Source organism: Urocitellus parryii, chromosome 10, assembly GCF_045843805.1.
Source record: "Urocitellus parryii isolate mUroPar1 chromosome 10, mUroPar1.hap1, whole genome shotgun sequence".
In the NCBI taxonomy this organism is placed as follows: Eukaryota; Metazoa; Chordata; class Mammalia; order Rodentia; family Sciuridae; genus Urocitellus; species Urocitellus parryii.
The window spans coordinates 70656123-70677809 of record NC_135540.1 but is presented as its reverse complement, the minus strand read 5'-3'; the positions used below and the strand labels follow the sequence as shown (position 1 = coordinate 70677809).

The 21687-nt window shown below is 35.6% G+C and overlaps 1 protein-coding gene across 1 annotated transcript in view; it reads left to right on the top strand.

Moving 5' to 3' along the window:
* Positions 1 to 21687, top strand: part of LOC144257164 (transcription factor RFX3-like) — a 49307-nt gene that overhangs the window by 1661 nt on the left and 25959 nt on the right. The window contains exons 3-4 of the mRNA XM_077803125.1: positions 9876 to 10134; positions 18800 to 18981. Of these exons, the coding sequence (XP_077659251.1) occupies positions 9876 to 10134; positions 18800 to 18981 (441 nt within the window). The remainder of the gene's footprint in view (positions 1 to 9875; positions 10135 to 18799; positions 18982 to 21687) is intronic.

Genomic DNA, 21687 nt, shown 5'->3' with positions numbered 1-21687 from the left:
CTTTTCATTTCCATTTCCCTTTCACTGGCTTTGCTGAATTTTGATGCATACCACATTCCTACCAGACAAGGGTATAGGCTACCCTCCCATTGATCATTTAGTAGTCATCTTAGCTATCAGATCTTTGTCATGGTATCACAGCACTTGAGTTCAAGTAACCTTTATTTTACTAATGATAGTCCTAAAGCACAAAAGTCCTGATGCAAAGGAGGCCCCAGGGCAGACCCCAGAAGGATAGCCAAGGGTGATCAAGCACACATGTGATCCCAGAAACTCAGGAGGCTGAGGCAAGTTCCAGGCTAGCCTCAACAACTTAGTGAGGCACTATCTCAAAATAGAAAATAAGAAAGGGCTGGGGATGTGGCTCAGTGGTGGAGTGCCCCTGGGTTCAGTCCTCACTACAGAACATGAGAAAAAGTAGCAGTATACTCAGGGTTCAGTACTATCTGGGGTTCTAGGCAGCCACTAGGAATCATAGAATGTATTCTCTGTGGATAACCAGGGACAGAAGGCTTTGGGGAGTTTTGTTTGTTTGTTTTCTTGGGACTGACAATTGAACCCAGGGGCACCTTACAGTCCGACTGGAAGCAGCAGCGGTCTTGGGGAAAGGATGGGCTGATTCTCTTTACAGTGACTCTGGGTGTCTCTTCGTATATGTGTCAGATTTCATCCCTATAACAAACACCTGAGGAACCCGATTTACAAAGAGAAAGGGGTTATTTTGGCTCCCAGTTTTGGAGATTTCTGCCTAGGATCGGTTGGCCCCATTGCTTTGGGCAAGGCAGCGCATCATAGCAGGAAGCATGGCAGAGTAAGACCACTCAGTTCACAGCCAGAAAGTGAAAAGAGAGAGGAAGAGGAAGAGACAGAGGTCCCAATATCCTCTCAGTGATCTAACTTCCTCCCGCTAGGCCCCACCTCTTAAAGGTTCCCCCACCTTCCAAATAACACTGGAGACTGGAAACCAAGCCTTTAAATACATGGACTTTTGGAGAACACTTACCTAAACTGTAGGTAAAAAGGAAGAAAATTTGCCCCTATGCAAAGTAGACCCAAGCATGTCAGAACCAAGCCTGCATTTCCTGCCCCAACCCAGGAGAATTAAACCCTTTAAAGAGGGTGGGGAATCATGGCTCAAAATTGTATGTTCTTTGCTTTAACAAAAAGGGACTTCTGCTTCTTTTGAGCTTGTAATCTTTGAGCACTGCAGCTCTATTTAAAGTAAATACTGCCCTATCCAGATCTCCCGGGGGGTTTTCCTCCTGCCCAGCCCTGGCAATCTTCCCATTGCCAAGGTGGCTTCTCTCGTCCTCACTCTCTTTGCAGCCCTTGGAGCCACTCCAAGCCCACCTCCTCCGTGCAGCCGTGGGTCACGGTGTTCCCTCCCAGAGGTGCTGTGTGATTTCCTGTCAGACCATCAATAGAATCCTTAATACTTCATTTTGTGACTAATTGTCTCAACGGGCCACTTCCTTGTCCAGCCTCCTCGTCAACCATTCAGAGCAGGAAAACCGTGGCTCATTTTCTATTGTTTTCATCTCACCTTCCTTGTGAGAATTTTGCAGGGGTGCAGCAACCACTCAACAGCTACTGGCTGGCTGGGTCCCGTGGAGCTTGAATGAGGCTGTTTCTTCCTTTATGAGAACAGTTTTTGAGGATCAAAGCACCAACATGGAACACTGCACGGGCACGGGGACCCCTGCCCACTCCACCTGCCAGGGGACTGGCCCCGTTTCTCCAGAATAAAGTTCGTTGCCACTGTTCCTGGGGCTGATAGCACTCCGTGGGGAAACCCTCCAGGGGGTGCTGTGTTCTCTAGTCACAGACCTGGTGCCTTCTCTGTCACGCTCACTCCCTGTCTTCTGCAGAGTTCCTGACATCCTCCTAGACCCATTTGGCTTCCTAAATGGTTCTGTTCCATGCATGGAATGGGAAACGGGCTGGAAGAGGCCAAGACTGACACCTGCCTGGATCTTGGTCCTGTCCTCACCTCTCTGAGTCTCAGATGCCAGACCCACAATATGGGGAGTAAATAGACACCGAGGGAGCCGAAAGGTTCCTTCCAACTTTGGCTTTGCACGACTTCAGGTCAGGCGCTGTCTGGAGATGCTGTGTCCTCTCTCCCGTTGGCTTTTTGGCCATTGCTTTATTAACAGCCCGTCACGTCACTGAGGGAGGCAGGTGGTTGGGGAAAAGAGCTTTCTCCTGGAATCTTCCAGGTTTAACATCTGGTGACCTCTGACCTCCGAGTGCCCACGAACAAGAGCCCAACCCGTTTTCTCAGGTCAACTCGTTGGGGGAAAGATTCTTATGGAATGAGAAGCTCATAAGCACAGAAGGTGATCGTAATTTTCACTGCAAGAGAAGAGGTTTTCACTGAACTCCTCCCCCGTCTACTTGGTAAATTGAGACACACACACACACACACACACACACACACAGAGAGAGAGAGAGAGAGAGAGAGAGAGAAAATGGATTTGTGACTGTTTATGGCTGGTGGTGCCAATTTGGGGGAAGCATAGCTAAAAGGCTTTCTTTGGGAGGTGGTAAAAATGTTCTAAAGTGATCATACTCATGGATGCCACATCTGTGAACACACTAAAAACCACTGACTTGAAGACTGTAAAGGAGTGGATTGTGTGGCCTGTGAATTACATCTCAATAAAGTTCTCTCTCTCTCACACACACACACATACACACACAGTTAAGGGAAAGAAAAGAAAAAAAAATGAAATCCCCCTGTGTTGTGTTGTTTCCTGGTGGGGACTGAAGAGGTCAGGCAGAAGAGGCCGTCGGTGAGGCCCGTGGAGTCAAGAGGCCAGGCGATGGGAGGGGGAAGAGGTGGAGACCAGGATCTAGGCTGGAGAAGATCAGGAGCCAGGAGAGCAGAGCCCCAGCCAGGCAGAGGTGGAGATCAGCAGCCGGGCCTCCCTCCCCACATCAAGGTGTGCAGAGACTCCAGACAGGGAGGGGACCTTCAGCACAGGGTCCCTGCCCAGCTCAGGACTTCAGCGCCCACCACCCTTCCCTCCCATCAGCTCCAGAAGTTCTAGGGTAATGGGGTGGGGTGGGGTGCTTAAGGCTTCAGAGAAATGAGAAATATGTTCCTCCAAAATTTTTAAAGAAAGAGATGATAGAAAAATAATAGAGATGGAGATGGAGAAAATGAGAAATAGATGATAAATTGAATGAAAGATAGATGATAGATAGAGAACTGAGAATGAGAGAGAGAAAAATAAGAAATAGGTGGTAGAAAAATAAATGACAGATAGAGATAGATAAAGTGAGAAATGCATGTCATAGAGAATGAGAGATAGATACATAGATAGATAGATGAAAAGAAATAGACAATAGATATGGAGATAGAACAAATAAGAAATAGACGATAGGTATTCAGAATGAGAGAGAAATGATAGATTGAGTAAGACGGAGAAATGAGAAATAGAAAATAGAATAAGAGAGATGATAAGTTTAGATACATACGGAGAGACAATAAATAGAGGATGAATGAATGACAGATGATGGATGGATAGATAGAAAACAGATATGGAGATTAGATAGAGAGAGAGATACCTTGATGGATTCCAAGATATAAGTAAAGTGAGGTTATTTCAGTGAGTCCAAGAAAGCCATAATTTGGACAATAACTTGACCGAGTAGCCGTGGGACATTGTCTACACCTCACCTTCCTACGCCTCTGAAATGGGGACGGACGGGGTCCTCGCTTCACTGGGTCTTAAATGAGGTGGTGAATGGAGACCCAGGGCGACCGGGCACACAGTCAACTCTCCATAAAGTCAGGGGTTGTAAGCCTTGATCTTTCCATGAGGACATCCCACCGTGCATGGAAGATGGAGAGCCTGAGATGGAAGCGGGGGCTGTAATCCAGGTCTCTGGCAGGGTTTCAGGCTCTGCTGCCCAGGCTGCGAGCTGGGGATCCGGGGAAGGCAGGGCTGGGTTAGAATGAGCTCCTCCACCCGCCCTGATCTGGGCCCAGGGAACACCACAAACCAGAGAAGACCCCCTGAGTGACATCAGGTCTTCCTTTTATGGCCCAAGGGTGATGCTTGCCTCTAGTTAGGGGCCTGGGAATGACATCTCCATAAAGTCATCCCTTCCTTTGCCATCCTCTGCTCAGAAACTCCTGATGACTGCCTGGGGAGCCATGTCCACCCCACCAGGTGATTCAGAGCCCTTTCCTGCTACAGAAGGTGGAGAGCGTCAAGGGAAAGACAAAACAGAAACAAAACCCACACACGCTCCCTGCGAGAAAAGGATCAGGGCCAGCAGGAAGATGGGCCCAGAGCCGCTGGGCGTGGCCTGGGATGCCTTTGGGTTAAGTGGGTCCTTGGGAGGTCAGCCAGGTGAGGCCAGAGGCTGAGCCTCTTCTGGAGATGACTGCTCGAGATGACTCGTTCCCCTGGGATGAACTTTTTTCTCAGGACTTTGTTGCAGCAAAATTTCTTTGGAAAGGAGACTCTGGACCTGCCAAGGATGGGATTGGGGTCGAGGTGGGACCCGTCAGGGGCTTGTAGGCATTGAGGACCCAGGAGAAGAGGCCAAGGAGGAGGATCAGGAAGAGGAGGAGGAGGGGGAGGAAAAGAGGGAAAAGATCAGGAGGAGGAGTCTCCAGGCAGGCAGAGAAAACCTCTGTGCTCCTTATCTTGCTGACTAGGTCAGCCCAGGGATCCAGCCACAAGGAAAGGGTGGGGCGTGGTGGGGGCCAAGACAATAGCTGGGTTGTTGTTTCACCGGGCACACCCTGGGCTCCCTCGTCATTTCTTCTTTAGAGCCAGAAATCCACCCTCAGGTGTGTTCAGGAGCCCAATCACACCTCAGAAAGCAAAACTGGGCTCTCGACTTCAAAAGAACCAGCTGCCCGCTGCACAGACGTCTAGCACAGAGTCACTGTCTTACGTGTTCATGTTTTTAAATGCCCATCTTTTATTTACCCTACTGACCATCTCCTCATCCGTAGCAATTAGGACCACAGCCGAACTGTTTGTAAGTTTATAAAATCAAGTAATGTTCCTTCTCGGGAGCATTACTTTTGATCATTCTTAGATCTGGAGCGGTGCCCAAAGACATGAGCACCGATCTGTCTTTCTCTCTCAAATACACATTCATTCCGATGCTCAGAAAAAAAAAAAAAAAAAAAAAAAAAAAAAAAAAAAAAAGAAGTAAAGCTAAAAGCACCCCATGAAAAAGACAGGGTTGCCTTTTAAAACCAATATTTATTTCAGGAACTTTTTTAGCTGATGGACATAAACCAGGTGACTATATTCAGAGAGGAACAGGAACATCCCATAATAAGGCCTCAGGTACCTGCTTGGTCACGCAAATCCAGAAAACAAGGCTGGAAGGTTTGCATTTACTTTTGCAGCTGAAAGGCGGAGTGGGGGAGGGGAGGGAGTCCCTGCCTGGCGGGTTCCTCTGTTCCTGGAGTGAAGGGAGACATCGAGGTCAATTAGACATCAGAATGACAGGCTTGAGTCAGGTCTGATGGAGAGGTTGAGTTTTTGTTCAGGAGCTGAAAGCACTTTTAGATATGGAAAAGTCTTTTAGGAGATGCTTGTGCATGACTTCAGCTCAGAATCAAATGATTCCAATAAATGGATTAAAGCTGGCTTTCTTAACTTTAAAGAACAGTGACTAAAGAAATCATGTCTGCCTCTATTATTCAACCCAGTGTTTTAAAGTCTCCAAGTGTATTTTTGTCCAAGTGAAGTTCAGACAATTCATGACACTTCATTTCTTGACATAATTTTTTTACTCTTTAGAAATTGCCAGTCTTTGGCCTGAATTGTATTTATGCAGTAGCCAAACTTTCTTCATAGTCCTATCCTCCATGATTGAATATTGGAGTAATGGTGATAGTTTATAGATTGGACATGCTCTTTAGCAACTTACTTCCTTCTGCTGTTCTTTGGTTATTTTTCTAGCTCATGAATCACATCCAGCTAGAAGGAAGTATGAAAATTAAGTAGTTTGTTTTTTACTGTTACATTTTTATACTGAGTTACATAGAGTTTATACATATCTCTGTGATGCATTTGTATTACTTTGTTCACCAAGAAATAATTACATAAAAAGGGCATAGAGTGATTTAAATCCCTTGGGAGATTTCTCCTATAATGGTGTGGAAATTCCATGATTATAGAACTTCTAATATTCAGTTGTGTGGTGGTAAATATCTTTTCAGTTGGCTCTGCCTTATCCAACTATTCTTTTTTACCACAAGGGCGTCATCAGCATGGGTGAGAATTCTGGGTGAGAAGAGGGAATATAGTTAGGTGCTAGTAAACAGTGAGTTAAGGGGTCAGGAAGTACCAAATAGCAACAGAAAATTCATATGCCCTATATACCACTTGTTATGGCTGTTCCTTAGTATTTGTTCTCATGTATCATTGACATGCATAAAATGTTAAAGTTTTTTTATGTTATGAAATAATTGAGAGTGTGGGCTCAGTTCAGATTCCAAATCCCTGGTTCATCAGCTGTGTGCTCTGGACAAAACTTCTTAACCTACCCAAACTGCAGTTATTCAGCTTGTGTATGAAACAAGAGTCATAACTATACGTACCTCAAAGAGTAGTCATAAAGATTAAGTGAGTAAGTTTGTGAAAAGCACATAGAATAGTCAGTTGCATAGTAAATGGTCAATAAATATGAGCTACCATTAGTTATTATTTTTATTTGCAAAATCTACCTTCTGTTAAAAGGTATACTTATTCTCCCTGTTTGGAATATTGAAAAGAAAGTCATCACAGTGTGCTACATCTTTCAAAGTATTTATTGTCCTATATCTATCTGTACAACTTATTTGACTATACTTAAATACCAACATCAGGTTGTGTTACTTTAAGCACAGTTAAATGAGGCCACTGTTGTATTATGTGGGCATAAATTAAAATGGCCTCATTTCTCTTGTTATGTAAAATTGAAATCAACATGGTCATTTTACCTAATAAATGAGGTTTCCAGAAAATAGAGCAATGGTGAAACAAATGTATACAAACATACATATATATTTAAATGACTTTTTTTTTCTGTTAAAAGAATGTTCTCTAGGGTTTTGTTTCTATCATCACCCCAAACTAAAATTTATACCTGAAGTTGTTATGGTGCTTTCTGGAAAGGATTAATATTATCCAATATGAAATACTTTCTGAATACCATTATAATCTTACTAATATTCATACTGTAAATTATAGCCATTACAATGGCTTAAAAATACAGAAATCTTTAAAATTTAGGCATGCTTTCTCATGTTTTAACAAACATAAAAGAATTTGTATTATTGAAATTTATGAATCTGGTTATTATATCCAGTATACTTTAAATAGAATCATATTTTAATTTTTTGACCATGTAATGTACTCATTGTGCACCAGCAACATATTAAGTATTGAGATTACAGATGGGAAGAAGTAAAAATTTCATGGGAATACAAAGTTATGAGAATAAGCATATTGAGAGTTGTATTTCCGGAATACACAGTGTTAGAAAAATACAGAAAACAAAATATAACATCACTCTGAGGAGTGGTAATGGAAAGCAAAAGATGCAGAAAATAATTCAAAATAAGTAGCTTAAGATGAGAGTTTAAGGATGATTATGACGAAGACAAATACGAACACCTTCTGGGCAGAGGAAACCATATGTAGTAAAACAGAAGCAAGAGAAAAATTACGCTTTGGGAGCATGAGCAAAATGGTCATTATAATACTAGTGAAAAAAAGCCTTCGAGAATGTGGCTAGAACTGAGTCCTAATATGTAGGCATCAGATTCTCAGGCTTTCTATGAATCTGTCAAAGTTTGTGAACATTTTCTGAAGGAAAGAGAGAATTTTGAAGGCAAGAGGGAATCATGGAAAGATTTTCAAGTAAAGTTTTGTTTCCACAGTTGCATTTTACAAAATTCCTGTAGAAACAAAACTGGAGCAGCAAAGTTGGAAGTAGGTTGGAAGAGAGCCCAATTCGTGGAATGGAAAACAAGTATAAGCAGTTATAATAGAGAACATTATGAATTAAGGCAGTGAATATGAGAAGAAAAAAAGAGAATAGGAAATTTTGAATTTTATTTAGAAGGTAAAATTGATAGCACTTTGTGATTCATGTCTTTCTAAGTGAGGGAAGAATCAGCATTATTTTCCAAAACTGAACATGGTGGTGCTGCTCACTGAGAGGATAACTATAGAAGAGCAAAACAGAGAAGTAATCCCATCATACTTTAGATTTTACATATGAAGCTGCCCATATATTGTGGGGTTTCCTAATAAAAATAACTTTTGATTGGCTGTTAGAAACTCAGATTTAAAATTCTTAATATATAACTAGAAAATAAAGGAGGCAGAGATATCAACTCTGATGATTACTTACTATGAACAGCATCTGTTATGTAGTAGGTGATAAGGCAATGGTATAACTTAAAATAAGCATAAAAATCTGAACCTCAGAAAATAAAGTGCCAGGAAAATGGAGACAAAAAATAAAAGTAGAAACAAAATCCCTTTGAAACTAAGGGACAGGAGTGGTTAAGATAGAAAAGCCTTAACAGAAGTATAGGAACTGTTTGAAAACGTGCATGCCATACTGTCACGTGTGACTAGCTCTGGGATGTGAAATTAAAGAGAATAGCACGAACTGGGGAATTTAATTTTGTATTTGAATTTTTAAAACATAATATGTTATATTTTTGTGACTGTACATTTTTGTATTTCTGTATATTTTTGTAACTTCTGTGAACATTTAAGTATTATAAAATTTAAAGGAAATTCATCTTAAAATGTAAGTTAGAGTCAATTGAAAATGAAAAATAAGTTAAATCAGAACAGAAAAAAAAAGAGGAAAAGGGCAATATGGAGTGATCAACAATGTTATACTACAGATTGGTTAAAAAAAGGTGAGGGCTGACAGGAGCCTTTGAGCTTGATATTTAGAGTTGGTTACAAATGACCTTATTAAAAGCAATTTAAATAAAAGACTAGGGACAGAAGCTTGACCACAGTTGTTAGAAAGCAGAAAGTGAGAACAAGAAGGGGGTTGGGGGGCATAGTTATCTCATAATGGAGAGACTTGGGTATGAAGAAAGAGATGTTAGATAGGGATTTTGGGTCCAAGATGGGAAAACTGTTTTTGCTCAAGGTCCTTATGGTAGTAAGAAGGAGATTCATGCAAGCTACCTTATTCATGGAGGGGTATTAGGAGTCATTCAGGAAAGTGAAGAGATGTAGAAAGTTCACTTGTCAGCCTCCATTCATGACACAGCTGTTTTTCTGAAACTGGGATTTGCAAGGGTTTTTTTGTTTGGATTGGTTTTGTTGTTGTTGTTGTTTTTTGGAACTGGGAATTGAACCCAGGGTATGTGGGATGGTGTTTTACCTCTGAGTCATTTTTAAAATTTTTTTATGTTGAGGGTTTCACTAAGTTACTAAGGATCTTGCTAAGTTGCTGAGGCTGATTTCGAACTTGTGATCATCCTGCCTCAGCCTCTCTAGCCACTGGAGTTACAGGTGTGCATCTCTGTGCCTGCCTGGCAGGTGGTTTTATAAGGAAGTGAAAAAATCCATCAGCAAGATTCCTTTGAATGAAGTTAACAACAGAGCTTATTTATATGCCCATGATAGGCAGCTGAAGAAGGCCAACCCCCTAAAGTATAGAAGGGTGCTGAGATACCTTTTTAAGACATGTACCTTTAATTTGGAAAATACACCCAACTATTTCCAGGAATTAAAGTTTCTTACAAAAATGAAAAACTTGTCATATTCCAAAGACTAAATTGTCTATTTTAAATAGACCCATATTAGAAGATAAATTAAACAGATGATATAAATCAGCTAGTAAATTTCTCCTTTCTTCTTCTTCTTCTAAAGCCGAACAACAACTTATCCTTACACAGAAACACAGATGTACAGCCAAAACACTGGAGGAAATTACTTTGATACTCAAGGGAGTTCTGCACAGGTGACTACCGTGGTCTCCTCCCACAGTATGGTGGGTACTGGTGGGATCCAGATGGGTGTCACAGGAGGTCAACTCATCAGCAGCTCTGGAGGAACCTATCTGATTGGCAATTCAATGGAGAATTCTGGTCACTCAGTGACACACACTACTCGGGCCTCCCCAGCAACAGTAAGTATTCATTTGGTCAGTTTAGCTTCTTGATGATTTCTGTTGTACATTATTTCTTCTGTAGGGGAAGAGAACCACAAAGACTGGACTGGGGCAAGAATGTGTTAAGCAATTATAGTATTATGATAGTGTATAGCATGTAGTATATATATTATTACATAGAATGTTACTGATATGTGTGCCCCCAATTAAATGAATTAGGAACTTTTTATCAGTAATAGGAAGTTAGAGTTGAGTTGTACTCCTAAAACTGCTAATTTTAATAGGCTTTCTTCAGTGATATTATTAAATACTTGCAATTTCTATTGAAATAACTTTTTATTATGCTACTTACTTTATAAGGTAAACTCCAATTAGTAAAATAGAAAATAAAATATAGTTTAATGTGGAATTTTCCTCAGTTTTTTCACTTGCGTTTATTTCAGCTCATTCCCAGAGGTGTTAGTTATGTAGGACAGTTTTCCCGTACCTTAGATATTTAAGTTTTATCATATTCACCTCCTGCCTGTAATATTATTTACTTAATACATTTTAAGCCTGATTCACTTTTAAAATAAAAAGTCATGTGTAGTTTTGTCCCCTAATTCATATTGAAATCAGTACTTAACTAGTAAAATTTAAAAAGGCTGCCCAAGTGCCATTTGTAAAGTCATGTTCTATTCTACCAGAGATTTGTGAAGCACATATACAGTTGATTCAGATGAAAAATATTTATGTTGGGGCAGGGGTTGTGGCTCAGCAGCAGCGAACTTGCCTGGCAAATTTGTATCTGGGATTTCAAGTTTTTAAAATTAAATACTTTGATACAATATGCTTGAATGTGTTCAAATGATGTCACAGAAATAATCATAGAAAGTAAGTAGTATAAGATTAAATATCAAACTTAATAACCTGAATTTCCTATTTTTATATCAACCAAGCATATAAGAGAGAATGATCATTTAAATTGAAGTAGCAGTGAAATTGATTTTATAGATATTTCATATAAAAGGGTAGTAGGGATTTGAACTAAGTAGATGTATCCTTTTCCCACCATCTTACCATAGAGTTTGTTCTTGAAATGAAATAAGGTAGAAATAAAGTTGGGAGAAATACTAAGAGAGGTTTATATTTATTATTTAGTGGATTTTCTTCAAGATGTTATATGTATGTGGTAAGTACTTTGCATATATTTTGTGTATTTGTGGTGATTACATATGTTCACACTTTCATCATTTAGTGATTTTTTTTCCCTAATCTATTTTTAAAGCCTTTTGTTTTTAATTCAGGATTTGTTATTAACATCAGAATAGATAACTAGCTGTTCTAAATGGAGAATTCCTTTCTGTAATTTGTGCTTTTGAAGCATTTTGTGTATTTGTCTTGTGCTGTTACTGATATTAAATATAGTATTTCTAAACCTTTTGGTCACACCAGTATGTTTATATAGATTAGAAAGTGAAGAGAATTGCCATTAATAATTCATAGACTCTCTGGACCTCAGTTCCCCTATCAATAAAATAAGGGGTTGTTTAAAGTAAATTATTTCCTAATTTCCTTCTGGCTTTTAAGAGTCACAGTATTTTTTTTTAAATTATAAAATACTATGTGAACATAACCACAAAAGGAAAAGGAGAAAAAAGGTACCAGTACTTGATAGCACTCCTAATGAAGGCCACCCAGAAAGTTATTTTCCCTGCAAATCAAAGTACTTGCCACTTATTGAGGCCCTAGGAAAACTGAAAAGCAAGGCAAATGTGTACTTTCACACTTTTCTTTTCATCTACCCTCTCTCATGTTGGTATCCCATCCTTTCCTACCTTACCTTCTCTTGCCATTCCCACTTGCCTTCACACTTATTTTAGCTACTTGTTAAACATCCCCAGCAACCATATTTAGGTTTATTAAACTGACTAGTTCTATCACTAAATTAGCTAAGATGTATATTCCAAGTCATGTAAATATATTTGCAAACATTAACAGAGAAAATATATATATAAATACAAATATATAAACATATACATATGTATCTACATATATATATGTTTATATATTTATATTTTTATATATATACATGTACATATATAGTTAGATGGATAGAATTTTTTGATGAAGGTCTTCTCTATAGTACAGGAAAAGTAACATTACCCCTTCAGTTACCCAATACACAAATATGATATGTGATTTTTACTATATTCATCAATAAATTAGACACATAAAATTACTAAATATAATTGGCAATATTTGAAAATTCTTCTAAGAATCATCAATTCATAATATCAATTATACATATTAATTTACATTTTAAAATGTTCATATTTGAGATTGATTTTTTAATGATGAAAATTCTGTCTGAAATGATTTTGGGGTTGTTTTCCTTTTTAATAAGAATATTTTTTATTTTTTAACAAAAAGTATAAAAATTGAAGATATCTTTTATATGAAAATAAAACACAATGTACCTTATCAAATCCCATGTGGTGGTACATACTTATCTACTAGTGTTTATTGTATTACCTTGCATTTATTACCAAAGGATGTATTTTATTTAGATCCCCCTCTCAATCTGAAGATTTTCATGAGTTTGATTCAGAGTGAGAAAATGATTCCCAGTATGCACTTCACATTATAGTAGTAAAGTTAGCAGTGTTTAATAAGGACTATGGACCTAATTAAGATTTTCTACCAGCCTCTTCTTACCAAATGTTAGAAAATTGGTCAATTTTTGTTTGTTTCAACTTGTAGAAATCAAGACTTTTTTTTTTTAAGTAGGTGATAATTTACCAGTTCATTGAAGGGAATTTTCTTGAATTCATCTTTTTTGTTTACCATAGAACCACACAAAACGGTGTATTTGAGCACAATCTTTGGCAACTACTTGGTCAAGATTCAATCTGTTTCTTTCCAAATATTGGGCCAAACTGTACTATACTTAGTTCACTGTTTTTCTGGTTATTCTTCTTGCTCAACCTATAACCTATAGCATGAATGATTCAACTGACTACATAGTAGTATCCTATATTGTGGACAAAATTGCTGACTGGAAATTATGCAGTCAGCTCTTTATACCTACAGGTTTCACATCCATGAATTCAACCAACCTCAGGTAGAAAATATCCAAAAAAAAGAAACTTGTATATGTACTGAACATGTACAGATTTTTTGTCACTATTCCCTAAATGATATAATGTAATAACTGTTTATATAGCATTTACATTTAAGTGGGTATTGTAAATAATAAATAATCTAGACATGATTTAAAATACACAGGAGGGGGTGCTCATAGGTTTTATACAACTGCTACACCATTTTACATAAGGGACTTGAGAATCTACAGCTTTTGGTGTCTGAGGAGGTTCCTAGAACCAGTAGCCTGTGAATACCAAGGAATTTTTTAGTCAACTGGACTATTACTTACAAGCTTAGAAGTAAGTGGAATGTAGAGTCAATACATTCAGTTGATGTGGAACTAGTTAAATTTGGATACTTGGGAATAGCAACTGCCCACTCTTATTCAATTCCTGGCTAACAAATTTTCTTGCAATGGTTCTCAGAAAAATTGTGTTGACTCCCTTTTACATTCAAACTATTTCTATACAGACATACATTCATTTAGAATTATTAGAAATGATATCCTACCACAAAGAAAAGTTTACCTTAATGTATAAACAGTTTCTCAAGGTATACGGATGAAGAAAGCTGGTTGTTTTATGCTCATCATAGTATAGTTTATCTTAAACTATACAATAATTAGTAATATGCTTTAAAAAGCTTTATTTGCGCCTCCTGTAGTGTTTCTATTCCTATAATAAAATGGAGTTTATTTGTGGAGTTTTTGGGGTTTTAATAATAAAATAAGATTACTTTAAGCATTTCAGACTGGGCTATGAAAGCTAATCTTAACGCCTTCATTTATTTACTTTTAGTAATTATGTATGTTAAATGGCTTTTGCTAAGATTAGATTTCAATAAGAAGCATAAGGAAAATGTTTTGAAATTGATATTCATATTTCTTTCATTAATATAAAATATTATAATTTAGTTTTTGGAAGAAAATATGAATGTCTATCTGCTGTAAAAGTTTAGCTTAACTTATTTATAGAAAGCTAAGAATTTGTATCAGACTTTTAGGTACTTTTATTTTTTTAATCCTTGGGTTTATATGCTCATGAATTTGGAATAGGGAAATGCTTTTTCTAGGATGAATGTTTTTAGTTCCCTGAAAAATCATTTTACCTTCTTATTTTTTTTTTTTTTGCTGATATGGTGCCAATGGTCATTTGCTTTGTTTGAAATTTTTTGTTAATTTCATTTCTTAGAACCAACCAATGTTATCATGTTCTTTAAGCATCATTCGAGAAACATTCTTTGAATATACAAGCAGAATTCCTTTAATTTTTTCAGATATATTATAGCAAAAATACTTAATTTTGCTTTCCCCCTACCTTACAGCATGATTTGGAGTTTGTTTTTTCATATCAGTACATTGAAGGACTCTTTATATTTATAAAAAGTGATTATATTAAAAGTAGCTGGGCTGGGTGCAGTGGTGCACGACTGTAATTAACTGTAATCCTAGCAACTTCAGAGATTGAGGCAGGAGGATGGCAGGTTTGAGGCCGGCATTTACAACTTTAGACAGACCCTGTCTGAAAATAAAAAGTACAAGGACTGGGGATGTAACTCAGTGGTACTGTGCCACTGAATTCAATCCCCAATACCACCCTTTGCCAAAAGAAAAGTAGCTGAGTTGTTCATCTATCTTACTAAAAGAAACACTGTGTTAAAATAATGATGGATTATTGGTTTGGGCTATATTGAGATTAAAAAAACAATGTAATTACATGAGATGAAAAGTGTCTGTTGAATTATCATATATATAGGCATTACTGAAAGAAAATAATTTTTAAGTTAGTAGTATGCAAATTGTGCATAATTCATAGTTTTTATTTTTAAAAACAATTTTATGTTCTAGTCAATCTCAATGATTAAGGGAATAAAACACTTCTTCACTTATTCAAGCAGAAGCATGTATCTCTATTATGATCTTAGCATTTCCTTTTTCCTATGTCCCTTTTCCTCTAGGGCAATCTGAGCCATCAAATGAAACTCCTTAGACACAGTACAAATCTTCTGCATCTTGTACTAAATCATAAATTGACTGAAGGTTCTAGGACATGATTTTCAAAGCACTTAATAAAATGGGACTTTGAGTGATTTGTGGTCTCCATCATTTCATCTATATTCCATTCAGCTGTCAGTCAGTTTCACATTGCTCCAGCCTTAAAGCTGATGAGACCTAGAGACAGTAATTTTACAGTTAAGGCTGTAAAACATTTTTCTCCTAGAAATCTTGATAAACTAGAAGAGTAAGACAAACAGAATGACATGGCCTTCAGTCTCTCTTGAGTACAACCAATGAATTCCCCTGTAATTTTAATGCAAATGTAGTAATAAGTAATTTTATTTTTCAGCTATTTTAACTTACATGGCATTTCAGAACAGAGGTGTATTATAACATTTCCAGAAATATCTAGGAAAAAAATCAGGTAAATCAGATAAAACATGAAATGTATTAGTGGCAAAATGAAATAGACTGTTGCCTGTGAATAGCTTCTAAGTTAGACCCAGAAAGTTTCAGTACTGTTTCTTCTAATTTAATGGGGTACAATACAACACAAGGCCTATGACCAGTTATCACTTTTCTAATGTGAGGGAATTTCTTCATGACCCATTATTTGTTCATCCTGCAAACTGTATGATTTGATTACCACTCTTTCAGTATGTATAATTCCAGTTCTGTTTATTGGCTACGGAAATTATCTGGTTCGTCTTAAAATCTAGCTACAGTGTTTAATTTAAACTGTGGATGGTGGTAAATTTCATGGGTTAAGAGTTTTATAATGTAGCTACAGACTGTTAGAAATAATTTTAAACATTTATTTCAAATTTGCTTGGTGTAAGTTTTAGTGACTTTCCCATCTGTCTCATAAGAATGGACGGTGTGATATTTAATTGTGCTTTCCAAAGTACAGAACAAATGCAGTAAGGCAAGAAAAGGAAATTAAATATAAAAATAGGAAATAAAGAGGTTACAGTTTATAGATGATATAATTGTGTACCTAATAAAAATCATAAGAGAATCAGACGAAACTGTAATGTGAGAGGTGACTGAGTTAAAAATTAGTATATGATAAAATCAACAGCTTTTCAAGATGCAAAAAACAGTAATTTTAAAAAATTTGATAGAAGCAGAGGTCTTATTTACAATAAAAAACAAAAGTATATGATAATAAACTATTAATGTGTGTATAAATCTAACTGCTAAATAAAATTCCTGAGGGACACAAAAGGAAACTTGAGTAATTAGAATACATACCATATTCTTAGATAAGAAATATCAGTATCAAATATTGACTCTCCCTAAATTTACATAAGAAGATATTTTAACATAATCTTAATCAAAATACCAATATATTTTTTCTTTCTATAAATAAATATATAAGAATAATAGAGAAACTTTAGTAAAAAGAAAAAGAATAGGGAATGAGCAGGGAGGAAACAGACAACTGCTTATGAAAACAGGTATAAAATTATAATTAAAGCAGAATTGTCTAGGCACAGTAATAGATCAGCAAATGGAATAGACTAGAAAACTGAAATAGGACAAATGCATATAGGAATATAGTAGAGAATAAAGGTGACATTGCCTGTCAGTGGAGAAATAATAAATTATCATTAAATAAATGATGTTTTGAATAGTAGGATAAACAGTTTAGAAAAGAAAATTAAATTAGTTCCATACATTATTCCTTATACCAAAATTAAATTTCACTTGGATGGAAAATGTATTTATTATTCTCTTCAAGTAGAAAGCATGATGTAAAATCCTCAAAATACTCAAAAATCATGTTTAAATGACCCTGGAAAATTTGTTGATGTTATGGTTATAGATGATTCATATGAAAAGAATTCTTTTTAACTTGGAATATTTTTCTGTCAATACAAACATGAAAATTTATCTTGTATAATCTTTTCAGAGTTTTACATTGGAGGGTTGTATACATTACAGAACTAATACATATGTTTAAGTGTACATATTCATATGCATATGTGTTCCATAGAGAACTGGAAGTCTTTCTGAATAGAATACAAATTTTATTTTTTAAAGTGATCTGCTCTGTAAGCTCAGTGGCTACATTTTCTAAGCCAACAGTTAATATGGGTTTAATGACATTTAATTACATAAGCGCAATATTTGCAATTAACATGATTCTGAAAAATTCAATTAATTGTCATGGTTAAAAGCAATACTGAAAATACTTAAAATAATTTTTTCTTAAAAATCTGAAAGTTCAAGTTCTCGTTTTAACCACAGATCTTAAAATATGTAAGCAAAATGGAGAAATGCTTTAACTTATTTAAATGTCCATTTCATCATTTATAACATTTGAGTCTAAATTTCTACAGAAGAAGTGAGATTAAATTCATCTTTTTATCAGTGGATGCCTACCACATTGTTTGGGTTGTCATTGGTGCTAAATAAATGAATTATTTTATTTCCATAATTTTAATTTAAATGATATTTCATTCTAAATATTAATTGTTTATTTTACCTCTTATATATGTCATGGAAATTTTTTTGAGACAAGTAATATGAAATATTTGCTGCTTTTGTGGAACTGTTATTCTAGTGTATTTAGGAAACTTGAGTTTGAAACCGTGCTCAAGCATCAAGAAAATGTATGACTTTAAGAAAAATTCTTTAAGTCTATTTTACTTCTCCTTTTGTAAGAAAGTAAATAAACAAATGAAAAATTTAATTTTGCTGAAGTTGAATGCAATAATATGTTACTGGATAAAATTTTCTAAAAATTCTATATTCTAAATTCTATACTTTAAAGGTATTTTCAAAAAATACAGGATAATGCAACTTTAAAATGTTAACTATAGGTTGAAAATATTGCTTTACTACATGTCATTGTCATGTGCCTTCTAAAATTATGAAAAAACACATCGAGATAGAATTACTCATAATTATAAAACCAATTTTTTTTTCATTTTATATAAGTTCTTTGCCAATGTCTCATGAGTTTCTTTCCCTTTTGGGAAAGAATGAGTGAATTTTGTCCTTTCTGTTTTCAGAATAAATCCCATTATGAAATGTTATTATTTTATTATCTAGTGGTACCTTGAGATAAGTAAATTATAATTTCTAAAAGTGAATAGACTCTTAATATAAAACCTCATACAAAGCAGTTTGCTGTTCATGTATTATAACAAACCAACATGAAAGACACATTAGGTACCATGCTAGCAGACTTAGTAATGTGTTTTTTTCTATAACAATTAGAAATTTTATTTATGACTGATTAACTAGATTGTTTGAATTTTCTGAAGAAATATTTGTCTTCTTACAAGTAATACAGGGAAAACTAGTATGTCTCTATATATGCTTGACTCTATGAAGAAAAGGATATTGTCTAAGATGAAAAATGATGTTCAGCTATTTACACTGTTTCTGGAGGTTTTTAAAGCCAGATCTCTTCAGTCTCTGAATTTTAGCAGTTTACTCTTAGATTTAATGAAGAACTTTCAAGTATTTTTGCATATTGTGTTTGCAGGGGACTGGAGAAACTTTACAAACTGTATGACTTCTCTGTTTGCTGTGTCTTATTTCTACTAGCTCCAGTGGCTGTTGGACAATTATGAGACAGCAGAAGGAGTGAGCCTTCCCAGAAGCACTCTGTATAACCACTACCTTCGACACTGTCAAGAACACAAACTGGACCCTGTCAATGCTGCCTCTTTTGGAAAACTAATAAGGTCAATTTTTATGGGGCTGCGAACCAGGAGATTGGGCACTAGGTTAGTACTGAAAAATAAAGTCATAAACTTACTTCCCCTTTTCAAATTACAGCAGTTTTGTGAATTGTTTGAGCAAAAGTACTTGATTACAGGAATACATAAGGGAAAAATATAGAATAAGAAAAGGAAAGTCGCTGAATACTACCAAGCCAGAATGATATGCTGTCCTAAACACTGAGTGAGCAAAGCTTTGAGAATATTTGATTTTCAGCCTACATAGAAATTAACTGACTCAGAAGGGTGAGGTAGGAGGATCACCAAGTACAAAGCCAGCCTCAGCAATTTAGAGAGGCCCTAAGCAACTTAGCAAGACCCTATCTCAAAATAAAAAATTAAATGGGCTGAGAATGTAGCTCAGTGATTAAGTGCCCCTGGGTTCCATCCCTGGTACCAAAAGAAAAAAAGAAAAGCATTAACTGTTAATGCAAGACTTGCACATGATATTTTAAAAATCAATATGTCACTTACTTTTTTAAAAAACACTGAAGGTTTAGTGTTTGACATTGTAAATAGGAGACTATCTCCTGATTTTTACAAAATTATATTTAATTATCTTTATAATAACCTTATTTGAGTAGAGAAAAAAATTAAAGCTGGGTTTTCACTTCATTTCATGAAGCTAGGAGCAATTAAAAGTCATTTGGTAAATTTGCAAAATATAGGCATTTGAAGTCCTCTGTGATGACATAGGTCCTATTTTACCTCTTATTTTCCTTTTATTTATTTGTTTTCTCTGCTCTTAATCATGAAATTATCATGTGTAGAAGTTAGAACGTGGTATAGTTCAATTGTATAGAAGCCAATAATGTAAATAAGCACTTTTCAGTTTCTGTTTTCCTTCATTTGAAAATTAATGACTATTTTTACTAATCAAAGATGATGAAAAGAATACTTAGAACTGTGGAGTTTGTTTTTGTCTTTCCATAATTTCTACATAATGGAAACAAATATTTAGGCAGAAGGATTTGGGTGGTTTTGACTTTTTAAACTTACAGAAATTATTTAAAAATATTCAACATAGAGATGCTACACTGTATAACTTTAGGTGATGTACCTTTAATTACTTATAAATAATAACCTCAAAGGTTTTTTTTTTTTGGTAAAGAATTTACCAAAATAAAGAGTTTAGTAAAATAAAAAGTACATTAGTAATTAACTTCATTATATATTAATACCAAAGCAGGTCTTATGACCTATTTTTATGGGAAGGTCATCTAGTTTTTATGTTCCACTTCACGGAGAATTCATTCTACTTTCTATGGCCTGTTTCTGCTGTTTTCTCCTGCCAAGGTACATATTTTGGGATAGTATGTCTTGAACCCTGGTACTTTGTCAGTTTTATAAGATTTATAGGTCTGTATGCATTTGAATTCTGAATTATTCCATGATATTGTTTTTTTTAATTTATTTTTTATTAGTTCTAATCAGTTATGCATGACAGCAGAAAGCTCTTTGATTCATTGTACACAACTTTTAAGTAATAGTATGGCTTTTAGATTGTTGGAGGTTTAGTTCTCGCATAAATATATTTTCTTCTATCTATACTTCAAAATAGTAGTATATTTTAAACTACAGAACATGATTATCTCTTCAGACTAAAGGAACCAGTTTTCATTCCCTTGAAAAAAGCTTTTTGTTTCTTTAGTATTTTTTTTAAAACCAAAATGAGGAAAATCATTATTTGGGGACCTAACCCTCTATTTCTGAACTGATAGCTCAGTAGTTACATATACTGTGCCAATATTTTGAAACTCTGGGCTTTATTCAACATTATAATAGCTGTATTGTTGTGCTACATTTGTTACTGAAAAGGATTTCAATGGGCCCTATTCTGAGGCTCCATTCAAACCTTGAAACATCTTTAATAATAGAAAGGGATAAAATTGGGGTTGTTTGGGTTTGTGAATGAGTAGAATCCATATTCTCTAAGTACATTTTACAATATTTCAGCTTTTATTTCTAATGTTCCCCCAATCCCCAACAATTATGTCTCCTGTTCCTTTTAAAATTGTATTCTATGTTTGCAATTGAGTTAGAATGCAAAGCCTAGAAGAATGAGGAGAAAATAAATACTATGCAAGAGTACGGGCTTAAACAAATGAGGTGTTATAAAGAGAGATAACTATAATGTAGGAAAATTGACAGTATTAGTGGTAGGGTAAAGTCCCAGAGATTCATTCTACTATGGCATTTACTTTCTACTCCTAATCCAAGAAGTAAATCAATATAAATCATGAGGCAAACTAAATCAGATATTTTTTTTAATTTTTTTAGTTATACATGGGCACAATATCTTTATTTTGTTTATTTATTTTTATGTGGTCCTGAGGATCGAACCCAGGGTCTCACATGTGAGAGGCGAGTGTTCTACCACTGAGCCACAACCCCAGCTCCAAATCAGATATTTTTAAAAAGAAAAAAAGTGAACTTTATGCCAGGAATGTTATGTATCAGTAGTATTATCTGTTGAAATTATTAGAACCAGACTACATCTTTTCTCAAGTTTGGGGGTCTAAGTAAACAACAAATAAATGAAATCACTGTATTTTTAAATAAAGGTGAATAAAAGGTACTGTTTTTTAGATCCCTTCTCCAAATCAAATTTGAGCAAAACTGACTATGGATATACTTCACTCTCCAAACCCTTTCCACTGAATAAAAAGAACTTCCACTCCCTCCCAACCCAAGCAAAATGATGATATGTAG